Source organism: Scaptodrosophila lebanonensis, unplaced genomic scaffold (assembly GCF_003285725.1).
Source record: "Scaptodrosophila lebanonensis strain 11010-0011.00,11010-0021.00 unplaced genomic scaffold, SlebRS2 tig00000161-arrow-arrow-pilon, whole genome shotgun sequence".
Taxonomy (NCBI): Eukaryota; Metazoa; Arthropoda; class Insecta; order Diptera; family Drosophilidae; genus Scaptodrosophila; species Scaptodrosophila lebanonensis.
In genome coordinates this window covers 304,081-326,018 of record NW_022060597.1, presented here as the reverse complement: position 1 = coordinate 326,018, position 21,938 = coordinate 304,081, and the positions used below count along the sequence as shown (strand labels likewise).

At 43.2% G+C, this 21,938-nt stretch overlaps 4 protein-coding genes across 5 annotated transcripts; 2 read left to right on the top strand and 2 right to left on the bottom strand.

Annotated features, from left to right (window-relative positions):
* The first annotated feature begins 383 nt into the window (after window positions 1-383).
* Window positions 384-2,848, top strand: LOC115629700. The gene is made up of 6 exons (XM_030526218.1): window positions 384-1,428; window positions 1,556-1,731; window positions 1,795-2,068; window positions 2,140-2,434; window positions 2,499-2,614; window positions 2,697-2,848. The coding sequence occupies exons 1-6, from the start codon at window positions 396-398 to the stop codon at window positions 2,846-2,848; spliced, it is 2,046 nt and encodes a 681-aa protein (XP_030382078.1). The 5' UTR covers window positions 384-395.
* Window positions 2,849-4,591: 1,743 nt separating this feature from the next.
* Window positions 4,592-6,548, bottom strand: LOC115629694 (kelch-like protein 40b). The gene is made up of 3 exons (XM_030526215.1): window positions 6,271-6,548; window positions 5,619-6,214; window positions 4,592-5,560 (listed from the first exon to the last, which is right to left on the bottom strand). Exons 1-3 carry the CDS (start codon window positions 6,398-6,400, stop codon window positions 5,051-5,053), a joined length of 1,236 nt encoding a protein of 411 aa, XP_030382075.1. The 5' UTR covers window positions 6,401-6,548; the 3' UTR covers window positions 4,592-5,050.
* Window positions 6,549-6,726: 178 nt separating this feature from the next.
* LOC115629684 (beta-1,3-galactosyltransferase brn) lies at window positions 6,727-8,296 on the bottom strand. Its single transcript, XM_030526206.1, has 2 exons — window positions 7,915-8,296; window positions 6,727-7,848 (listed from the first exon to the last, which is right to left on the bottom strand). The coding sequence occupies exons 1-2, from the start codon at window positions 8,165-8,167 to the stop codon at window positions 6,941-6,943; spliced, it is 1,161 nt and encodes a 386-aa protein (XP_030382066.1). The 5' UTR covers window positions 8,168-8,296; the 3' UTR covers window positions 6,727-6,940.
* Window positions 8,297-9,257: 961 nt separating this feature from the next.
* On the top strand, window positions 9,258-21,242 carry LOC115629669. Of its 2 annotated transcripts, none has more exons than XM_030526187.1 (13): window positions 9,258-9,622; window positions 11,324-12,813; window positions 13,955-14,545; window positions 14,821-16,317; window positions 17,607-17,746; window positions 17,815-18,152; window positions 18,225-18,466; window positions 18,534-18,724; window positions 18,805-18,966; window positions 19,026-19,424; window positions 19,493-19,631; window positions 19,686-20,059; window positions 20,120-21,242. In XM_030526187.1, exons 2-13 carry the CDS (start codon window positions 11,449-11,451, stop codon window positions 20,307-20,309), a joined length of 5,628 nt encoding a protein of 1,875 aa, XP_030382047.1. In that variant the 5' UTR covers window positions 9,258-9,622; window positions 11,324-11,448; the 3' UTR covers window positions 20,310-21,242. The 2 variants fall into 2 exon arrangements, with proteins under 2 accessions (XP_030382047.1, XP_030382046.1); XM_030526186.1 differs by having other exon boundaries at window positions 17,520-17,746.
* The last annotated feature ends 696 nt before the right edge of the window (window positions 21,243-21,938 follow it).

Here is a 21,938-nt window from a genome sequence, read left to right as displayed (position 1 = left end):
TTGATTAGTACAGCGTAGCTGCCACAATTAATCCCAACTAGAAGTATGAATTAGCGGAAATCTAAATCAAATGTTGAACCCGCAAAGAGGGCAGAGCTTGGACACTTTCTATTGAAAATGTTGAAGTAGTTAGATTGTACAAAATATTCAAAAGAGATATAGGTATCGTCAATGGATAGTAATACATTTCTCAGTTCCTATTTAAGTTTATGATAGTCTCAATTAGAGATACTTGTAATTCGATCTTTACTAACTTCCTCTTCGTATTCGTCTCTTTGCAGATGCGTTTTACAATCGGCAGCAGAAGCAGCAGCAAAAGCACACACACCATGTTGGCTCAAGGACTCAGCAGCAACTGGCTGCTTATGGCTGTGGCCGTGCTCCTGGTGATCGGTATGCCCGGCGAGGCGACAGCACGCATGGCCTTTGAGAAGCTCACAGACTTTGATTTTGCGGGCACAACCTACTACAGCGTGAAGAATCTCTCGCTTTACGAGTGCCAGGGCTGGTGTCGCGAGGAGGCCGACTGTCAAGCGGCTGCCTTCAGCTTTGTGGTCAACCCTCTGTCCCCATCCCAGGAGACGCACTGCCAGCTACAGAATGATTCGTCGGCTGCGAACCCGACGGCGGCGCCCCAACGCTCGGCCAACATGTATTACATGGTGAAGCTGCAGCTGCGCAGCGAGAATGTCTGCCATCGACCCTGGTCGTTCGAGCGTGTCCCCAACAAGGTTATCCGTGGTCTGGACAATGCTCTGATCTACACTAGCACCAAGGAGGCCTGTTTGTCCGCCTGTCTTAACGAGAAACGTTTCATTTGCCGCTCCGTGGAGTATGACTACAATAATATGAAGTGCGTGCTGAGCGACTCGGATCGTCGCAGCTCCGGACAGTTTGTGCAGCTGGTCGATGCTCAGGGTACGGACTACTTTGAGAACTTGTGCCTGAAGCCCGCTCAGGCCTGTAAAAATACACGCTCCTTCGCCAATGCCCGCATGGGTGTTTCCGAAGAGAAAGTTGCCCAATACGTGGGTCTCCACTACTACACCGATAAGGAACTGCAGGTAACATCGGAGTCTGCTTGCCGCCTGGCCTGCGAAATCGAATCGGAGTTCCTGTGCCGCTCCTTCTTGTATTTGGGTCAGCCCCAGGGTGCACAGTACAACTGCCGTCTGTACCATTTGGATCACAAGACCCTGCCAGATGGACCCTCAACGTATCTGAACCACGAACGTCCGCTCATCGATCACGGTGAACCCATTGGGCAGTACTTTGAAAATCAGTGCGAGAAATCTGCCGGCACACCGCCCGGCACATTGGACAAGATCGACACCCTGCCCGTCAGTCTCGATGCCATTGAGGACCCCAATCTGACCAACTTGACCAGAAACGATGTGAACTGCGACAAGACAGGCACCTGCTACGATGGTGAGTTCGAAGCTTAAATGGACTTTTGCCTCCACCTCTTTGAAGAGACATTTAAAGTATCCCTCCAATGACAGTAAATCTTATGAAGACGCTGATTCATGATATCTGTATTATCTTCTGCTTACAGTTTCTGTGCACTGCAAGGACACACGTATTGCGGTTCAAGTACGCACCAATAAGCCATTCAATGGTCGCATCTATGCGCTCGGCCGCTCCGAGACTTGCAACATTGATGTCATCAACTCTGATGCCTTCCGCCTCGATCTGACCATGGCCGGACAGGACTGCAATACCCAAAGCGTGGTAAGTTTCTGCGCTATGCTGTACCCAATAGCATTTACTCACACAGAGTCTTGCTGATTCCAGACGGGTGTCTATTCGAATACGGTTGTGCTGCAGCATCACAGCGTCGTGATGACCAAGGCGGACAAGATCTACAAGGTGAAGTGCACGTATGACATGAGCTCCAAGAATATTACCTTCGGCATGATGCCCATACGCGATCCTGAGATGATTCACATCAACTCATCGCCCGAGGCGCCACCACCAAGGATTCGTATTTTGGATACACGCCAGCGCGAGGTCGAAACTGTGCGCATCGGCGATCGCCTCAATTTCCGCATCGAGATACCCGAAGACAGTATGTATAGCTTAATATGAATGGTTCTGGCAGCACTTGCTCATTGGGATTAGCTTCCGTTTCATCCACAGCACCTTATGGCATTTTCGCGCGTTCCTGCGTGGCTATGGCCAAGGATGCGCGCACCAGTTTCAAAATCATCGACGACGATGGCTGTCCCACAGATCCCACAATCTTTCCCGGCTTCACGGCCGACGGCAATGCCCTTCAGTCCACCTACGAGGCGTTCCGTTTCACCGAGAGCTACGGCGTCATATTCCAATGCAATGTCAAGTATTGTCTCGGCCCGTGCGAGCCAGCTGTGTGTGAATGGAACATGGAGTCTTTCGAATCATTGGGCAGAAGGCGTCGTCGTTCCATCGAAAGGTGAGTTCTAATGCTAGCCCAACTGCTATTATCATTCATTTATATATCTATTACGACTCCTTAGCAACGAAACCAAGAGCGAGGACGATATGAACATCTCCCAAGAGATTCTGGTCTTGGACTTCGGTGATGAGAAACGTGAATTCTTCAAGGCAGATCCAAGCACAGACTTTGCCAAAGGTAAGCAAAGCTCGTCCATCAACTCCTAACCCATACCCCATGTACAACTATATCATCTCTTTAACTTAAATTGAAATTGCAGACAAGACTGTCACCATTATCGAGCCATGCCCGACCAAGACGTCTGTGCTGGCGCTTGCTGTAACCTGCGCCTTGATGATTCTGCTCTATATCTCCACTCTGTTCTGCTATTACATGAAGAAATGGATGCAGCCGCACAAAATCGTAGCATAAGTTTAGGCGACATAGGAAGAAAGAAGAAAGATTTAAAAAGCAAGCGAAAAAAGAAAACAAAAACAATACACAAGAAAAGTGTCACTCTCACACACACGCACACATACACACTCTCTATGCCTCTCTCGCTCTATCTGTCTCATGCTCATGTACACACACACGCAAGCAAACGAAAACACAATCGTAGCTGCAATGCGCTCTCTTGTGCTTTGGTAGCTCTTTAGTTGTCTACCAGGGCTCCTGCCTCTCTCATTTGTGCAGTATACCATTATATATACTCATCAGAGCTAAGAGAGAGTTGGCCAATGAGAGCACACTGACTAGCTCGGACGAGCCGAGCATTGCCCGAAATACCTTCTAAAGTACTGAGGAACTGTGAATGTTTGGACAATGCTCGCTACCAGAGGATAACTGAAGAATGCTAATAACAGGAAACAGATGCAATAATAACCGACACAGGCACGCACACACACACCCTAACTCTCTCCCACACACACACACACACACACACACACACGCACAGCTGCTTGACTAGCTGATACTCGTATTTTTTTGTTTTTTTTTTTAAATAATTACTAAATATATAAATTTATTTATTTATATTTATTTAGACATATAGAAAGTGAAATGAAAAAAAAACAAACAGCAAATGGTAGCGAACGCGAAACAAATTTCGTACTCTTAGCCTATTTTTATAATTTTTAGCAAAGAAACGAAGAAAGGAGAAGGCGAATGAAAAAAAACATTGCACATTTATATGCGAATATTAATTAAAAATTGATGAGAAATATATGAAAGCATTAGAAAAGCTGCTCGCTCGTACTTTCTATAAAGTTACAAAAGACCCATCGACGAACTTCAATTCAAACCGCAATTGTTCACCATGTCGTATACTTTATCTCTCCCTCTCTCGCTCTCTATCTCTTTTGTAACTTCTATAGAGACTGCGGCTGCAGATCGCACACACACTCATACACACACACACACACGCACACACACTCAACTGATTTCCAAAACTCACACACTTACACACGCACACACACTCACATTTATTTATTCTTAAATGAGAAATAAAAATTAAATACATTTCCAAGCAAAAATGTATTTTTTAAAAGCAATAAACGGCAAACAGCAGCAATTTTTTAAAACATAAGTAAAAAGGCGATGAAAGAAGATGAAGAAAAACACAACAACAAAAATATAGAGTGAAAGGAAACAAGAAAAGTAATTTCATAGAACGATGAAATTGTGCTTAATTGTATTGCATTTATTTAATTTAAATTTATTTATGATAATAAAGAATGATAAAACAAATTACTTGAAGGATTTCTTTTAATGAACTTGTCACGTTTGAAAAAAGCTGTTTGTAGAAACTATTCTCAAATTATCAAATGAGCTGGATGTAGACTTATTGGAAAACACGTATTCCGAAATATAACTAACCTAGATGTTGGGCTTCACATCAGAAAAACTTTGAGATGTCCATTGTAAGTATAACCTCTCCCCAAATCATTTGAAGCAAATGTAGAGCATTAAATAAATCATTTTTGTGAATTCTTCAGTCCCGTATCAAAAACATTACGCTTACACCTCAGATCAACCGACATCAATCGGAAGTATAATGCGTATGTTCTATAGTTCCCCTCTCTTCTATGGGCCGCCACTCATTGTAGGAGGTCTCTAGTCGATAGACACTTAAGTGCAACGTCTCGAGAAGCTTCAGAAATAAGAAGTGGTCCTTCATTTTGTTGCTACCAAATATTTAATTTATTTTCAAGTAATAAATACACACAATTTGGACTTAACCAACTGGATTGATAATTTTAGAGGTGCCTTGAAGAATACTGGGACTTTTAGTCAATTTTTCACAACCTAAATAATTGTTAAACTCACTCACACCCATAAATAAAAACTAATGGACTATAAAATATACTTGGCACTTACAGAATATATGGCTAGAAAACAAAAACATCATAAGCATTGGCCAATAAATTCAAGTATTTAGCCGTGTTTCCGTTTCTGAATTCGATCAAACCTGTCGAAATAGTTTTGACTTAGTTTTCCGTCAAATAATTCGATAACTGATATTTGTTGATGCGTTCCATTTTAGCTGCAAAAATTGAAATGTTTACCAAAAGATTTCGAATTCGTTCGATCGAGATCAGAAATGGGAGCAGGTCTGATTGTAAAGTTGGAAATCTTTTAGGTTTTTAAAAGAAGCGCAGGTTTCTGGCTTTCGTTTGTGTGTGGAGTTTCAGCTGGCGATAGTAGAGACGAGTCTTCTTCTTTATCTGATTCGTCGTCGAACACAAACTCCACTTCTACCACCCGAGAGACAAAAGTGCGAGATGCCTTTTGTATGCGCGTCAGATTGGCCAGAAACAACTCGAATGTGATCTCAATGGGTTTATCTTGATCCAAGAACTTGCGATACAAGCATGAGGCATCTCTCAACCATACACGATCAAAGGGGCCCATTTCGTCAGCGTTGAAAGTTCGTATATGCAACTCCTGCTGGTATATCATGGCCAGATGCATTAGGGGACACAAAGCGTCCGCTATCTCCAGCTCCAGCTCGTGGAGCTTCTCGGCCCAGTAGAGCAAATAATGTGATGGCATAAGCTTAAAACGGACGGCAGATAGCACCCGACAAATATCATTTTTGCGCGCTTCGAAATCATGATAGATCCATATTAAAGCGCCGTAGAATACCTAATTTTTAAATATTTGAAAATATTATAAAGATATTATATTTAATAGGTATTGCCACCTCAATCTCCGTTTGAACTCCAAGGTTATTGGAGTCGAGCATATAGCACAGGTGTTGAACACTCAGTTCACGGTACTCCTTGGTGGTCAGAAGAAGCAGAAACGATCGGCTGATGCGACGCAACATCAACTCGGCAACAGGTGTGATGTTCTTGCTACGCGCTTCCATGAAGAGGTGGAAGGCATCGATTTCACAAAAGTTATTTTTGTCGCTCAGGCAATCGAAGATGCTGGCCACCAGACGATCGGCTTGCAAAAACTGGGCGGCGATCAGCACGTCCAATATTTGGGAACGTGGGCATTCGCAGTCCATTTGGGTCATCCATGTGTAGACGATTTCAAAGGCTTTGGCTGTCACCTTTGCATTTGCCATTTCTAGCATCTTGCTCTCTATCTGGGATTTCTCGAAAAGCGAAGACCAGGTGCGCAGCACCATAAGATGGCATTTGAAGAGCTTATTATCAATGGCCACCTTAACTTCAGCACCATCACCAGATTCAATCACTCTATCCAGCGATTCCATCAAAGACTCCTTCTTCGGCTGCTCGATATTGGTGAAACGTAGATGTGGCATAAATTTACGCCAATGTTCCAGTTCTGTTGGGCACATGAGAAGTGGAGTGACCCTTGAAAAAACAATTAAATGAACTCACCATATCTGTGCTTCAATCGGTAAGGATGATTCTTCTCAAGACGCTTCATATACCCCGCCGCACGAGAGATTAAAACACGCGGTCGGTTCAGACGGGGCATAACATTGCTATTACACCTTCTTGGAAACATTGTCTTAGCCTTATAAAGCTTTTGCGTGTTTAAAGAGAGCTATGAAAGAATTTTTTGCCTTCGTTCTGGAAGGAACTGGAAAATTAATATTTATTTTTCAATAAGCTTTCTTCTTCGTTTGCTTGCTGGCCGATACTCAAATTACACAGACAACGAATCACTCGCGAGATTTTCGGAAACGTAAGATGTTTACGTGTTTTTAAGGACACTCAGGATATATCGTATTTCGTTTGTTGCTTGCTTAAATTGAAATCATTTGAGTAGAACTTATATTCTATGACTACTTCAATGATCGGAGTTTTGATTTGAAATGCCACACAATGTTATTCAATAATTTAAAATGGATTTTAATGCACTTTCTTCGAACTTACAAATAGACTATGAACTATATATATGTGGTAGTGATGTAATCGTTACCAATTTGCACAAATTATACTTAATTCTATTGGACTTAGCCTAAACGTGAGTTCACGTACGAGTGGGAACACTTGTTAGTATGGACGGCGGGGGCTGCATCAAAGAAAATGCCAGCAATTACGGTCATCTGAGTTTAATTGGTTGGACCACAGCCACACCATGGTCCGGCACCAGTGCCTTGGCTGAGGCCACACAGGTCTGCTTCAACGATTTGCTCGCCGGTCGTTTGCTGCACTCATCGAAATAACACTTTTCAACGTTATGCAGAAACTCGATCAGCAGCTTGGCGTCCGCCCCATTGGGCCCCGCATAAAATTCGCATTCGTAGCTCCATTGCTTGAGGTCGCGCACACAACAGTCAAGAAACTCGGCATTGGCCGAATACCAATCGTTGTGCCGTTCCAGCGGAATGCCAAGGCGTGTTCGCACAATGCCCGTTAGCCAGGTATCGTCTATCCAGAAGATAGACGTGTGTGCTGCCTCTGCGACGAGGCGAGAGGCTGTCGCCGCATTTGTGATGTATAGCCAGCCGGACAAATAGGCCGGATAGAGTGCGTGTGGATATTCCTGCCGCGTCACATACCATTTATTGGCTTGGTTGCGTATCGGCGGCTTAGCGTCCAGCACATAGCCTGCGAGCAACGTGTTGGACGTCGCCAGTGTCGGTTGGGCCACCTCAAGCGACTCCAGATAGCGTCGCAAATGAAATATATCGTAAATAATGTCGTCATCCAGCTTAATAATGAACTTCGCGCGATGCTGGCACTCCGTCGCAGCCCAACGTAGACCCATGACGTGCTTGTAGCTCAGATTACGATAATCCTCTACGAAATTTCCCTGGAGAAGGTCACCGAAGCGATCCTGTTCACTCGCCAGCTGTGCCTGTGTGATGAAAAGCTCCCTAACCGGTAGCTTTGCCAGTAGAAAAATGCGTTGGAGCCCCATCTCGGCCAACTTGCTCTGCGATATAGCCTGACGATGTGCCGCTCGCAGAGCATCGTGTCCCGCATAGGAGGTAACTATTAGCACAGCTGCCAAAAAGAGACCAGAGCACAAAATTAAAAAACAACAACAGGTTAAAACTGGTGAAGACTTACCCAACAGCTCCCTATCGGCACGCCGACACAAATCATTTGGCAGCAAATAATCAAAGTCTGTGAGATTGAGGAGCGGTCCAGGTCGCTGGCCTTGAGCAGGAGCTGCTGTACTGGCGTCGCTCTCGGGCAGATGGATCAGAAACTCATCATCCGTGTTGTCCCTTAGATGATTTGAAATGTAACTGATGCACAGAATAATGATTAGGAGCAGTGGCAGGACAATTGAAAGCAATTTGCGGCCGCGCATGCGCATCTTCTAACATTCTATATTTGTGTGCACCTCGTCGATTTTTGCAGTCTTGCCGTTATAAATAACTTATGAGCCAATGCCTTTTGTTCATACAGACAGACGTATTGCAATTGCAGCACATAAATTACAAAATAAAGTGAAAATAAACAAATCAATTGAATAATATTCAACTGAATTGTGTCCTCTCTGCCACTCTTTTCTCTTGTGTATTTCTACTTCTGTGTATGTATATGTATGCATGTGTATGCAGCTGTTGTTCCTGTGCTGCCAACTTGAACTGAAAAATCGCGGTTTCACACCACTCAGTCGTTGACAGTGCTCATGAGATAAGCGGTTATTTTAGTTTGAATTCTTATTATGAAATGCATAAAGTACACATTTTTATTAGACTATTTATTATTGTAATCGATTATCTATGGAGTATGATACAAGCTACTACATTAGCAACAGCAATATAGTAAATTCATATGTGCAACAAACAAAGAGCTAGCGGCCCTGCCAATCGATAAGTTATCGAGTCCAATTGCCTTATTTTTTGCATTATAAGCTAGTATTTTAACTTGTTTAATCTTTCCTGGGTATTATTAAATGCACCTACGCAAACACTTATTTTTATTGTGCAGGTATTGTCTGAAAGCTATGTGTGGCAACGGCCCCTGTACTAATAACGTGTTTTTCAGCCCTCGATCATAATATTTACTCGTGACCCTGTGGCCAATATAAGCCAATGACTCTCGATTGTTTTAAGCATTTTATATGTTAGCGGGACAATGTATGCATTTGTGGGGTTAAACTACAAAAATATTTTTAAAATTATTAAAGTGTCTGTACCTCCCTACCGTATACCCAATGTGAAAAAGTTGTTTGTCTAAGGGCGTGCCAAATTGACCACTGGGTCTAGCTGCACCCAAACACGCTCCACTCTACGACACCGACGACTAAGAGTTACGCAGAGTGTGGCTGCGCGCTGCGGCGGATAACAAGCAACGGAGGCATAAAACAAAGTGTGTGTGCGTGTGTGTGATTGTTTTTTCTTAAATATTTTTTTTAGTAATAATTATATGATTCTTTAATGAGAGCGCGTGTCCATACTTCTCTTTATGTACAAAATAAGACGTTGAAAAATACATCGATTAAGTGCGACGACGACAAACGAAAGAAAATGAAGTGAAGTCATAAAACAGTTTCCCATACAGTGCGCGAATTGATTTCAATGTGATGGTGATGTTAAAAAAACCAACCCAAACTTTTCAATAACAGTGGGGCAGCGGAGCGCATTGAAAATTTCAACAATTTCGACAAGAAAAATCAACAACTAAAACTAGTGTATAACTGCTATTAACAGCAGCGCAACAACAACAACGGCAACAGCAGCCTCGAATCGTCGTGGGTCTGACGGAGACGACGACGGTCAGTAGCAGCAGCAGCACACGAAGACGCAGAAGAAGAAGACATAAAGTAAAACAACAATAAATGCTGACCATATTCATAAAATATAAATACAACAACAACAGCAGCTAAAATAGTAGCATGTTGTGAGCTAATCAGAGGCAGGCAGCAGCGATTTCTATAACATTTTTTTGCGCATGAAAAGCAGCAGCAAAAACGCGACAACTTTACATTGACTATGCACTTGCTAAGAAAAATTAATACATCAAAAATACAGCAAATAATAAATAAATGAAACTGTATGTTATTTATAAAAATACGCAAAGCTAAAGCTTCGCTGCCGTCGTATCCGTCGTCGTCGTGGTGTCAAATGTAAACTCCGCTGCCGCTGTTCGTCCATGTGTGTGCTTGTATGAGTGTTTCGGTGTCCGTTGGTGGTGGTGGTGGTAGCAGTGATGTTGTTGTTGTTGTTACGTCTCCTGTCGTGCAACGTTGTTGTTGCTTTGTTGCAGACAAGTGGGTTGCCGTTGGCGCAGGACGTCTGTCTCAGCATTCTGTTCGCTCTCTTTTTGTATACCCTATACCCAAACGTAACCCATATTAGGTTGTGAAAGTGTATGTCACAGGCATAAGGACGTGTTGCAGACTCCATGTCTATAACATAAACATACATACATATGTATGTACTTATGTACACACATATATGATCAGCATGATGGACACGCATCGACCTAAACATGTCTGTATGAGCACCGTGATCTTTTGCAAAACATATTTTATATATGTATGTATGTATGTACATGTGTATGTGTACGTATGTGTGTATGTATGTACATGTCATAGGATCGATTGGTAGAAAATCACATTATTTTATGGTGGTACCTGAATCAAATTTGGGGTTTATTAGTTTCTTAAAGCGCCTCACCATAATATAATATTGAATCAAAATCATATAGAAACGACCTGTGCAAAAATTACTCTTAATGCCACGTTTTTTAAGAATATATGGTAACCATGGCTGGCATGGTATGTAAATATATATACATATGGCTAATTGGATCAATCGGGGCACTCATTTATTATAATGATTTTATTGTGTACTAAGATATTTTAACAATAGTTGTGCTTATGAATATTTGTATTGTGCTTCAACATAACCTGAAATTGGTCCATATATCATAAACATAGCTGCCATAGAAACAAGTTGTGCCACAATGTTAAAGGACTGCGGCGGAGAATGGGGCGGGTGCAGGGTGTAGAGTATGCAAAAGTCAGGCTGTCATGACTTCTACTCGTTTTTTCGTATTTGTTTGCTTCTAACTATGCGTGTGCTTGTGTGTATGTATGAGCGCGGGTGTGGGTGCGGGCATGGGTGGTTCAGCGTTTATGGAGCTGCATTTAATTTCATTTTCATTACGAGCGCTGCTGCTTCTTATTGTTGCGTGATAATAATTTTTTGTATTTTCCCCCATTTTACTTACCTGCTGAAGGCATTCGGCAAAAAGTCACAGTCGATTTTTTTTTTTGTTATTTTTTTTTGACGATGCGAGTAGGTCGATGACAAATACTTGTATGTAGAGATAAATAGCTGCGCGCCGCTGCTTGGTGGCCAATATTATCGCCAGCGGCAGCGCAGCTCCACATGCCTATGTGTGCTTGTTGTTGTTGTTATCGTCGTCAAATGTTGGCGCTGACCTGCGTTTGTTGTTCTCTTTGTGTGTGTGTGTGTGTGTGTGAAAATTAATATTGATTCTCAATTTGCAACAACAGCAGCAGCAACAACAATAAATAAGTAAATAACGGTGAAAAGAACTTAAATCAAAATACACAAACCAAACCAAATCAAAAATAAAAACAAAACTGTACAGCTTCCAAAGCTGCCACTCAGCAAAAAGATGAGTGAAATCGCTGATCTCTTGACGAGCATGGCAAGCACCTTCAATAGCGACTGTGCCACCAGCACAGCGGAAGGTGGCACATTGCTCAATAGGGAACTGGCCGAGGATAAGACGGTTAAATGGCGTAATTTGGCCAATAATCAGTTTGCATGCAAGGATAAGGAGAAGAAACAACAGACCAGCAATAATAACAACAACAGTAGCAGTAACAATGCAAGCAGCAGCAACATCAACAACAACAACAACAAATGCGAAGACGAAGCAACTGCAAAAGCTGCTGTTGTGGTTTGTGTGGAGTCAAAGGCGGAGGTGGGGGCGGAGCTGGACACAAAACAAACAACAGTCGATGCTCAGCCACAAGACACGCAAAATGACGCAACAGTTACAACAACAACAAACGCAGCAGTCGCTGCAGCAGTGCAGTTAGACAAAGCTAAAGACTTGGAGCAAGACATTAATATAACAAATAAAACGACAGAGCAAAGCACTACCAGCAAAAGCGGCAAGGATAATTTAAAGGATGAGATTTTATCTGCAACTGACAGCAACGTTGCTGCCGTAGAGAATAAAGCAGAAGACGAAAAAGATGTCAAGCTAAAGGCAGCCACTGCAGGCACAACTGAGACAGCGGATGAGTTGTCGCTTCAAGGACAGACGAGCAGCGAAGGTGGCGCGAACGCAACAGCAAGTGCAGAAACTAAATCAACTGTGCTTGCGATGCCAGCGCTAGCAACGACGCCGACGCCGACATCAGCAGAACCAATAGAGACTTCAGAAGCAACTGCGAAAGCAACAGAAAAGCCGACAGAGACGACAGCGGCCGACGATGCCAAGCAAACAGCCGAAGCAGAATCAACAATAGCAACAGCAACAACAGCAGCAGGAGTCGATGGGGATGGCAGCGATGACAACGCTGCTGCCACAACAAAAACAAGTCATTCCCTAGTTAAATTGGAGCAGGAAACGGAAGCAACTTTGCCCAATGCAGCTGCTGCTGCTGATGCGGCAGGAGCACCAGCAACAACAACAGTTGCAACAAGCACTGAAGGCATTAAGACTGAGAAGGAGTTGCCAGAGGAAGAGCAGCAGCACAAGCAGGAAGAGAAAAAGCAAACACAGCAGGAAGAGCAGCAGGTGAGAGTGAATGAGCAGACGTTGACGCTGACCACAACAGACAACAACAACGTCAAGTCGACTTTAGCAGCAGCAGCAGCAGCATCAGCCGCCTTAACAGCAGCAATACCAGAGCTGGCTCCACTTGTTGTCAACTCTGTCGCTGGCGGCGCTGACGCAACAGATTCCAACGACGACATCGCCGCAACAGCAGCAAACGCAGCCGCAGCCGAATGTGCTGATAAAAATGTAAGTATTTGGTTAATGTGTGCGTGTGTGTGTGTGTGAGTGTGACTGCGTACAAATGTATCCGTAAATGTGACATTTCTTCACACATGCAGTTATGGCTGTACTTGATTTTTGCTCAATTTGTTTAAGTGATTTTAGTTTAATTAATTTTCCTTATTAGTTTTACGCGCCCTTATTACACACAAGTACACACATCAATTTAATGTGTGACTAACAAACATACATATGCACATGTGTACATAAATGGGTAGAATGACTAAAAATGAGTATTGATAAGTCTCAGCCCACCTACAATATTTGAATTATCAGTTTTCATGATTAGCGCCTCAACCTAATCCTAAAGAGGTATATTCGTATAATTAATGTAATTTTGGTCTAATTTGTTTGAAATAGTTATATCATACTATTTCAAATCTAATAGCAATATTTTGAAGATCTATCCTTAATAATAAAACCAATTCATAAATGTCTAAGCAGTTGATATATTAAAGTAGAATTCCTTCAAAACTAACAAATTAAAAACGAGGCATCCATTAAATTGGGTTTACTGCAAAAGCTAGATGAAAAATGAAATAAGAAAACAACACCATTGCTCATATTTCATTAAATTTCTGTTTTCAATTAAAATGTAATGAGTTAAAAAATGGTCAGTTTTAATTTTCAAATTCGTACGGTATTCTGTGTACAAGTATTTATAGTATGATGCTATTTGAAATGAACTTTTCACTATGAAATTTGTAAATAAACTTTTGAATCCCAAATTACGAACCAAATAAGTTGGCTACCCATATCGAGTAAATGACAAAAATATTTAGTATCTTCACGAAAGGTTGATTTGTTGCTTAAATGCTAACAAGATAAAAACTTTTCAATAAGTAGGCCGCAATATGCATGGCAAGTTCTTAATCGTGTATTAGTTAGACTTTTCTTAATTAATAATTAGGCAACTCTTTGATTTTGTGTATCGGATGTTCATAACCGTTACTGATTAAAGATTCATGTCTAATCAACATATTAAACATTCTTAAACATTGCTCATAATTCTGAACAAGATCAATACACTTGATTTTTGTTTTCCACGGCGTGTTGGAAAAATGTCTACATATATTAAGTGTTTTTGCCACCCCTCTCTAATTTAAAGGAACAAAACACTGCCGCCAATTCGCGACGTCTGCGCCGCACGCCCAGACCAACGGACACGACGACACCCACACCAACAGCTACAGCATCGCCCACTCCGACTACTCAGCCGCAACAGGAGACAGAACGTGCCCAAAGTGTAAATAAAGTAGAAAGTCTGCCGGGGGAAACCAGCGAGGCAGTTGATGTCAAAAAAGAGCCAGAAAAAGGGTCCGGTACCACAAATAATAGCAGTGGTTCCGATGATGTGGCTGGTGGTCCAACAGCGACAGCAACATCGCCACCTCCAGCCCCAAAACGAGGTCGTGGTCGTACCAAGAAAATCAAAATGGATGCTGATCAGACGAATGTTGAGTCCAGTTGCTCCGAGGCAGTCCCAACAACCGAAGAGCCGGCAGAGTCATCATCACCTCCAGCTGTAGAGCGTAAAGTGGGGCGGAAGCGCAAGCAACCGGAAGAGGACGTCAGCCAGCAATTGGGCGACGTTGTAGTGAAGACGGAGACTGACGAGGATGCGGCCACGCCCAAAGATGATCCCAAGAAAATGCGACGCAGTGTGCGTCTGGGAAATAAAGATCATTTCAAACCAGTGGTAAGTGAACACTCATACGCTTCTGGTGAACATATCTAACAAGGTGGTGGCTACGATGGCAACAGTGCCGATAAGGCGTGTGTGTTGCTGATAAGCGCTCGCAACAGCACACCGAACTCGTCGATAAGCGAGTAAACCAAAATGGGGAACTAATATATTCGAACTGTTCATCTGGCGCTACAAAAATATATTGATATTTACTTACTTATAGAGGATGTGGCGATACCTTTACTGCAGCATATATATTTATTATTCCCTTCTCTTCTATGTAACAGGACGGACATGGTTGGGAAGAGCTTAAGACGGAAAAGGAGCCGCTGGCCACAGTGGCTGGCACTGTCGCAGATCTTGCTAATACTGAGCTGACATCCACAGTAATACTCCCACGTGGTGGTGCCACGACCGTGCTAGACGAGAAGACGCCACCAAAGAAGCGTGGACGCAAGGCCAAGATACCAGCAACGGTGACAACGACGGCGGCAACAGCAACGGTGACTATGACGGTGTCAGCGGCAGCTCTGACCAAGACGGAAGTAGTTCAGGCGATACCCAGCAAGCACAGTCTGACCCCCACTGGCAACAGTCCACTGTCAAATGGCAGCAAACGGGTAACAACCAGTGGTGCCGAAGCGGTGCAGCTGCCTAAACGCTCAAAGCGACGCATAAAGCCCACGCCCAAAATACTTGCAAACGACGAACTGCGCTGCGAATTCGAAACAAAGCACATTGAGCGGATGACACATTGGGAGGCTGCAGGCACTCCTGGGAGCAGTGGCAACATGGGCGATGGACACTTTGAGACGCCGCCACAACATCCATGCGGCGGGAATTCCAGCTCCTCAACATCGCGCCAAAAGAGCGAGAGGTCTGATGGCAGCGGTGTCGATAGCCAGCATCCAGCCGGCAGCAATGCTATCAAGAAGCGTCTCTTCAAGTCGTCACGTGACATCAAGAATTCGGACGCTGCGCTGTGGGCAAAGAGCCAGATACCACCGTGTCCCGACGTCGATGAGTTTCTCAGCGAAATCAAGGCGTCCAAGCTTAATGCCAATCGCTCACCGGAGGAGCGCAAACTTAACAAGAAACAACTGCGCAAGCTGGCCAAACAGAAGGAGAAACATCTAAAGCATTTGGGACTGCAGCGCAATAACAGCGGCGAGGCCAGCGACAATGATAGCTCCAATACGGACAACGAGGAGTTTGTGCCCACTATTCGCGTGCATGTGGGCAAGCCCAGCGTCACGTTGCGTCTGCGCAATACCAGCAAGGAGACCTCATCAACCATGACAACGGCCACACAACCAAAGACCGCATTAGCCCCGCCGCAGCCAGCAGCGCCCAAAGTGCCGCGTCGTGTAGGCGCAGGCGTTGGCCGCCCACCCAAATACGTGGATGTGGCAGCTTCGGAGCCATCGGCCACCGTGGACCACTCCCAGCTGCATTCGTTGAACAGCACAATTCTGGCAGCTGCTGGTGGCGAAGCCGCCGCCACATTGCCAAATGTCAGCAGCAAGAGTGGCGCCACCAAATTCATTTGTCTGTGCCAGAAAAGCTCTCAATACTACGCACGCAATGCGCCCGATGCCTCCTATTGCTGTGCCATCGACAACATTGATGAGCAGAAAATTGGGTGCTGCAACGAACTCTCCGCCGAGGTCCACAATCTGTTGCGTCCCAGCCAGCGTGTCGGTTACATGATCCTTTGTGACGAGCACAAGAAGCGACTGCAATCGCACAATTGCTGCGCCGGTTGCGGCATCTTCTGCACGCAGGTAAGTCCCTCAGTTCTTTAGACCTTAGACCCTAAACTATAGTCAAACATGCAAATAATTTGCGCACAAATTCGTCTACTCGTAAAGAGTAGGAGTTAAAAAGAAAGCTTTTTCTTGCAAAAAATTTTATATAAATATAAATATGAAATTCTTATTGGTTTTATTACTCGTACTATTTATGACCAACTTGTGAAATTCTAAAACTTTGTTTGTCTGTTTGGCTGTCTGATCAAAGCTTCACAAATGATCTTTGAGCTTTGTCCGTCTGTTAGACCAAACACGCAATGTAAGAAGGAGTCCACGAATTTAATAAAGTTGTGTAACTATTTTGGTTTATTATACTCTATACATGAAATGTGAAAGGTTTGCGCGAGCTGAAAAATGTAACAGACAGAAGGAGGGGTGGCAGACCCCACAAAGTATATATATTCTTGATCAGCGTGACAAGACGAGTCGATCTAACCCTGTCTGTCTGTCCGTCCGTATGAACACCTGGATCTCAGAGACTATAAGAGCTAGAGACACCAAATTTTGCACAAAGATGACTTATGTGTGTACGCTACGAGTTTGTTTTATTTTTTTTTTTCTTAATTTTTTTAAAATCTTTAATTATTCTAAAGATATGTACAGAGTACTTCAAAGTCGGGACACCCGACTTTAGCTTTTTTACTTGTTTTAATCCTATTTTTTAAAAGCTGTGCTTAAAGTACAAAAATTATAATTTCGTGTTCTGTGAACTGCTAATGGCATTACTATCTTTTCTACTTACCGGTGTTTTATTCAGTCGAATGAAAGTTTAGAGCTTATGGACCCCTTTTCAAATATTTAGCGTGTTCTGTCTTGTCGCCACACGATCTAAATCTCTTTTATTGTTAAAGACACCAATCAAGATTATATTGCTTTTTAAAACATATACTTGTACAATCAATTGTATCGCCAGTTTTGACAAATACTAAAATATGTAGCATTGAAAAAAAAGAAAGAAATTAATGCTAATGCGCCTAGGGCTGCTTTAGAACTGTCCCATCACTCTCCTTTTATAGGGAGCTGATGCAACTCTTCTTCATGCGCTTTCTGATTAAATTATAAAAATATCACTACTATTCTCCATGGACTTGCTTTTGATGGTTTATATTCAATTTTTCCTTCCTCTCTCTCTCCCTCTGTCTCTCTATTTTTCTATTTCTCTATCTTTCTGACAGGGAAAATTCGTGCTCTGCAAGCAACAGCATTTCTTTCATCCGGATTGCGCCCAACGCTTTATACTAAACAGCCCATATGATCCACAGCAAAGCGCCAGCAGCTATACGAGTCCAATATTGGTGCTCAAATGTCCGCATTGTGGCGTTGACACTCCGGAACGCACCTCGACAGTAACCATGAAATGCCAGACCCTGCCCGTGTTTCTGCCCACGCAAAAGTCAAAAATGTAAGTGCTGTCTACCGCCCGCTATCTCATATATTTATAATTTTATTAAATTCGATTCTCTCCCGCAGTAAACCCGCCAAGCTGACCACTTCAGCGCATCTCTCACAATTCTCGGCCAGCAGCGCCAATGGGAGTAACAAAAGCGGGAGCAAAGGCGCAGGTGGCGGTCGCAGCAAGTCCGGCAACAAGAACAATGGCACGCGCTCCAAAGCCAGCGCCACCAGTGCCGGACACAACCAAAACAATACCATTAATTTTGAGCAGCTCATACCCGAGTCTGTGATGAATGTCGTGCTGCGCGGTCGAATGGTCTCCGCCAGCGGACGCGTTACCACGGAATTCACCTCCGGCGATATGTATTATGCCGTACAGAATGATGATTTGGAACGTGTGGCCGAAATTCTAGGTAAAGTAATCCATTGAGTGCTAGTCCCTTATGTCTGGATGCATTAAAACTTTTCCTTTGCCATCCTTGCAGCTGCTGATTACAATGTGTTAACGCGCATGCGCGAATTCCAGAACGGTACCTGTCTGCATCTCGTGGCCCATTCGGGCACTTTGCAAATGGCTTATTTGCTGCTCTGCAAAGGGGCCTCTTCGCAGGACTTCATCAACATTGTGGACAACGATCTGCGGACTGCGACAATGTGCGCGGTAATGAACGACAAATGCGATATACTCAATCTGTTTGTGCAGTGCGGCGCCGACGTATCTATAAAGGTGGGTCCAATCAATGATCGCATATATCCAGCAGCTGCTAATTAGTCAAGCTGATTTAATTTTGCAGGGTCCTGACGGCAAAACGAGTCTGCACATTGCCGCTAAATTGGGGAATCTGGAAGCCACCAAACTTATTGTGGAGAGCTATCGGGCATCTCGCAACATAGCTAGCTTTTTAAGCTTCATCGATGCTCAGGATGAGGGCGGCTGGACGGCTATGGTTTGGGCAGCAGAGCTCGGACACACGGACATTGTGAGGTGAGTGTTAATCGTGTATGTGTGTGAGGGAATCCCTCAATCCAATAAATGCTAATCATGTTCCATTTTGCCAAATTTAGTTTGCTACTCAACCATGGTGCTGATCCCAACATCTGTGACAACGATAACAACACGGTCCTACATTGGTCGACGCTCCATAACGATGGACTGGAGACAATAACCGTCCTCCTGCAAGCGGGTGCCGATTGTAATGTCCAGAACGTGGAGGGAGATACACCTCTGTAAGTAGAACCTAAGAACTTATTAAATAAGTTATTATTATTGTTACATATATCTACAGTCACATTGCTTGCCGGCATTCGGTGACGCGGATGTGCATCGCTCTTATCGCCAATGGTGCCGATCTGATGATCAAGAATAAGGCCGAACAGCTTCCCTTCGACTGCATACCGAACGAGGAGTCCGAATGTGGTCGTACTGTCGGCTTCAATATGCAAATGCGCAGCTTTCGACCGCTTGGGCTGCGAACGCGCGTCGTCTGTGCGGATGTATCGAATGGACGTGAGGTGCGTCCCATACAGGCGGTACGCAACGAGCTGACCATGTCGGAGCACGAAGATGAGGCCGATACACTCATGTTACCGGACTTCAAGTACATAACCAAATGCATTATATTGCAGAATTCCGTGCAGATCGATAGTCGAGTCTCTCAGATGCGAATCTGCTCGTGCCTGGACAGGTGAGGGGTGCCATTTGACCGGCAGACGATTCATTTATTTAATCCTTGTATATTTTTGTCATTTACAGCTGTAGCAGCGATATGTGTCAGTGTAATGGCGCCTCCTCGCAGAATTGGTATACGGCCGAGAGTCGTCTGATTTGTGAGTTCAACTACGATGATCCGGCGGTAATCTTTGAGTGCAACGACGTTTGTGGCTGCAATAAGGTAGGGTTTGCAGAACGCACAATTGGAAGAATCCTTATCCTTTTCTCCCTTCAGCTCTCCTGTAAGAATCGTGTCGTACAGAATGGCATACGCACTCCTCTGCAAATTGTGGAGTGTGAAGAGTCTGTCAAGGGCTGGGGTGTGCGTGCTTTGGCCAATGTTCCCAAAGGCACTTATGTGGCCAACTATGCGGGCGAAATTCTCACGGAACATGAGGCGGATCGTCGAACCGACGACAGCTACTACTATGATTTGGACAATGGACATTGTATTGATGCCAATTATTATGGCAATGTTAGCCGTTTCTTCAATCATTCATGCGAGCCAAACATATTGCCCGTGCGCGTTTTTTATGAACACCAGGACTATCGTTTTCCCAAAATTGCCTTCTTCGCATGCCGCGACATCGACGCCGGCGAGGAGATTTGGTATTTACCTTCAGCATATTATTTGTGATGGTTAGTAATAGCCTTCTGTGTGCATTACAGCTATGACTATGGTGACAAATTCTGGCGCGCCGAGCAACGTTCTGGCGGCTGTCGCTGCCTGGCACCGTCTTGCAAATACACAACACAAACGCCAAGCAGCAATGCCTCCCCAACAGCGTCCCTGGGCAACGATCCCGATGTAATGCCATCCATAGGGGCAGCAGAAGGCGTGGTTCAGGCATTTGCGTAAAAAGTAAATTATCTGGTATGCGGACGCCAGCCCACCAGCAGAACCATCACCGCATTTCGTGTGCCATTCAACAACACGATCACCACTACACACATACACACACACACACACACACACACACTAACAACACAACACATCTTTGTGCAACAATTTGCGATCTGCGATCGACGATCTCGTTTCTATTAGCGGCACTAAAGCGAGACGGCAGCAAAATCGGCAGAAAACTTGGCCAAGCCAAGTCGTTTGTTGTTCCACACATCACTCGAGAAAGAGAGGGCCATATTAATAGTATAGAATAGACGAAATCAAAAGCAACAACAAACGCTACGAGCTTATTTGTTTGTTGGCGTTCGACTGCCAAATGTTTGTTTCATGATTATTTGTTATTATTATTGTTTATTTTTATTCCATTTTATAATTTTAATTCCCAATATCACATTAATTTAACATTTTTGTTTAAATCAATTTGTTTTCTAATGCAATGTGCAATATGTACATCTGTCTGTTTTGTGTATGTAAGTGTTGTTTGCAGAAACAGCGCCCATAACATCAAATCAAAACTGATATAAATATGTATGTATGGAATGTGTGTGTGCGTGTGTCAGTGCCAGAGAAAATAGAGGATTTTCATATATGTATGTGGGAAGAGCTACTACCTGAGAATGTATCTAGTCATAAGAGTAATTTCTATATATGTATGTATGTAGCTTAGTACATAATGTACAAACTGTTATACACGTATTTGTAGTTAAACTTTTTAAAGACAAACAAAACACTTATGAAACTATTTACCGAGCTTTTGTTAACTTTTCACCTTGCTTGAAATCAATTAAAACGCATGTATGCTGAGACCCACACATACACACACACACGCACACACCAAAAAAAGCACACAGATGTGAGTTAAACAATAAATATCAATTGCAGTGTCAAGTTTGCGGCTTATTTTGTAATCATATTAACACACTCTTGACACATACTCTTAGCTAAAATTAGTTGTGAAGAACGGAATAAACCCCATTTTTTTTTTAGAAAAAATTATGCAAGCATTAAATAGTTTATATATATATACATATATTTCTTATTATGTAACATATACATAATTTAAATACAAAATCAAAAATATACAACAAAAGTGAAGTAACCATATACATTATGTATGCGCAGGCAAAGTACTGATAGCCATTAAAATTGTTTTGTACTGTATGTACTTGTATGTACAAATGTGTGTATGCATGAGACGTCGTTATATGCAAAATATGTACAAATGTATGCATGGCGCTAGGGAAAGAACAGAACAAGATTTTGTAAGCTTTGTGCACCAATGTTTTTCTATCTCCTTGTTTTTTTTTTATTATTATTTCACGCAACAAAACAGAATTTTGTGAATTTAATACGTAACTAGGCTTCAAACGAGTTGCACTTCAAATTATGCATTTTAATTGTTTTACAATGTTTAAAACAAAAGTAAGAGAAACGCAATTTAATTTGCAAATGCCGCACACACATTCACATAAAAGAAAATTACAATATTAGGGGCTTTGCTCTATTGAGCTCAGCTATTTGGGCATTCGGCAGATCCAAGGATTGGATCGGCCCTAAAAGCCACAAGTGCCTCAAAAAAGCTAT

Excerpts from the sequence above, each read along its gene's own strand:
- LOC115629700 (XM_030526218.1), top strand. The coding sequence starts at position 396 with ATGCCCGGCGAGGCGACAGCACGCATGGCCTTTGAGAAGCTCACAGAC. Across the intron at positions 1,429-1,555 it reads GACAGGCACCTGCTACGATG|TTTCTGTGCACTGCAAGGAC; the intron begins GTGAGTTCGAAG and ends TTCTGCTTACAG. Across the intron at positions 2,069-2,139 it reads CATCGAGATACCCGAAGACA|CACCTTATGGCATTTTCGCG; the intron begins GTATGTATAGCT and ends TTTCATCCACAG.
- LOC115629694 (XM_030526215.1), bottom strand. The coding sequence starts at position 6,400 with ATGTTTCCAAGAAGGTGTAATAGCAATGTTATGCCCCGTCTGAACCGA. Across the intron at positions 6,215-6,270 it reads CCGATTGAAGCACAGATATG|AACTGGAACATTGGCGTAAA; the intron begins GTGAGTTCATTT and ends TGTGCCCAACAG. Across the intron at positions 5,561-5,618 it reads GAGTTCAAACGGAGATTGAG|GTATTCTACGGCGCTTTAAT; the intron begins GTGGCAATACCT and ends TTTAAAAATTAG.
- LOC115629684 (XM_030526206.1), bottom strand. The coding sequence starts at position 8,167 with ATGCGCATGCGCGGCCGCAAATTGCTTTCAATTGTCCTGCCACTGCTC. Across the intron at positions 7,849-7,914 it reads TGCCGATAGGGAGCTGTTGG|CTGTGCTAATAGTTACCTCC; the intron begins GTAAGTCTTCAC and ends TCTTTTTGGCAG.
- LOC115629669 (XM_030526186.1), top strand. The coding sequence starts at position 11,449 with ATGAGTGAAATCGCTGATCTCTTGACGAGCATGGCAAGCACCTTCAAT. Across the intron at positions 16,318-17,519 it reads GCGGCATCTTCTGCACGCAG|GGAAAATTCGTGCTCTGCAA; the intron begins GTAAGTCCCTCA and ends TCTTTCTGACAG. Across the intron at positions 19,632-19,685 it reads ACGTTTGTGGCTGCAATAAG|CTCTCCTGTAAGAATCGTGT; the intron begins GTAGGGTTTGCA and ends TTCTCCCTTCAG.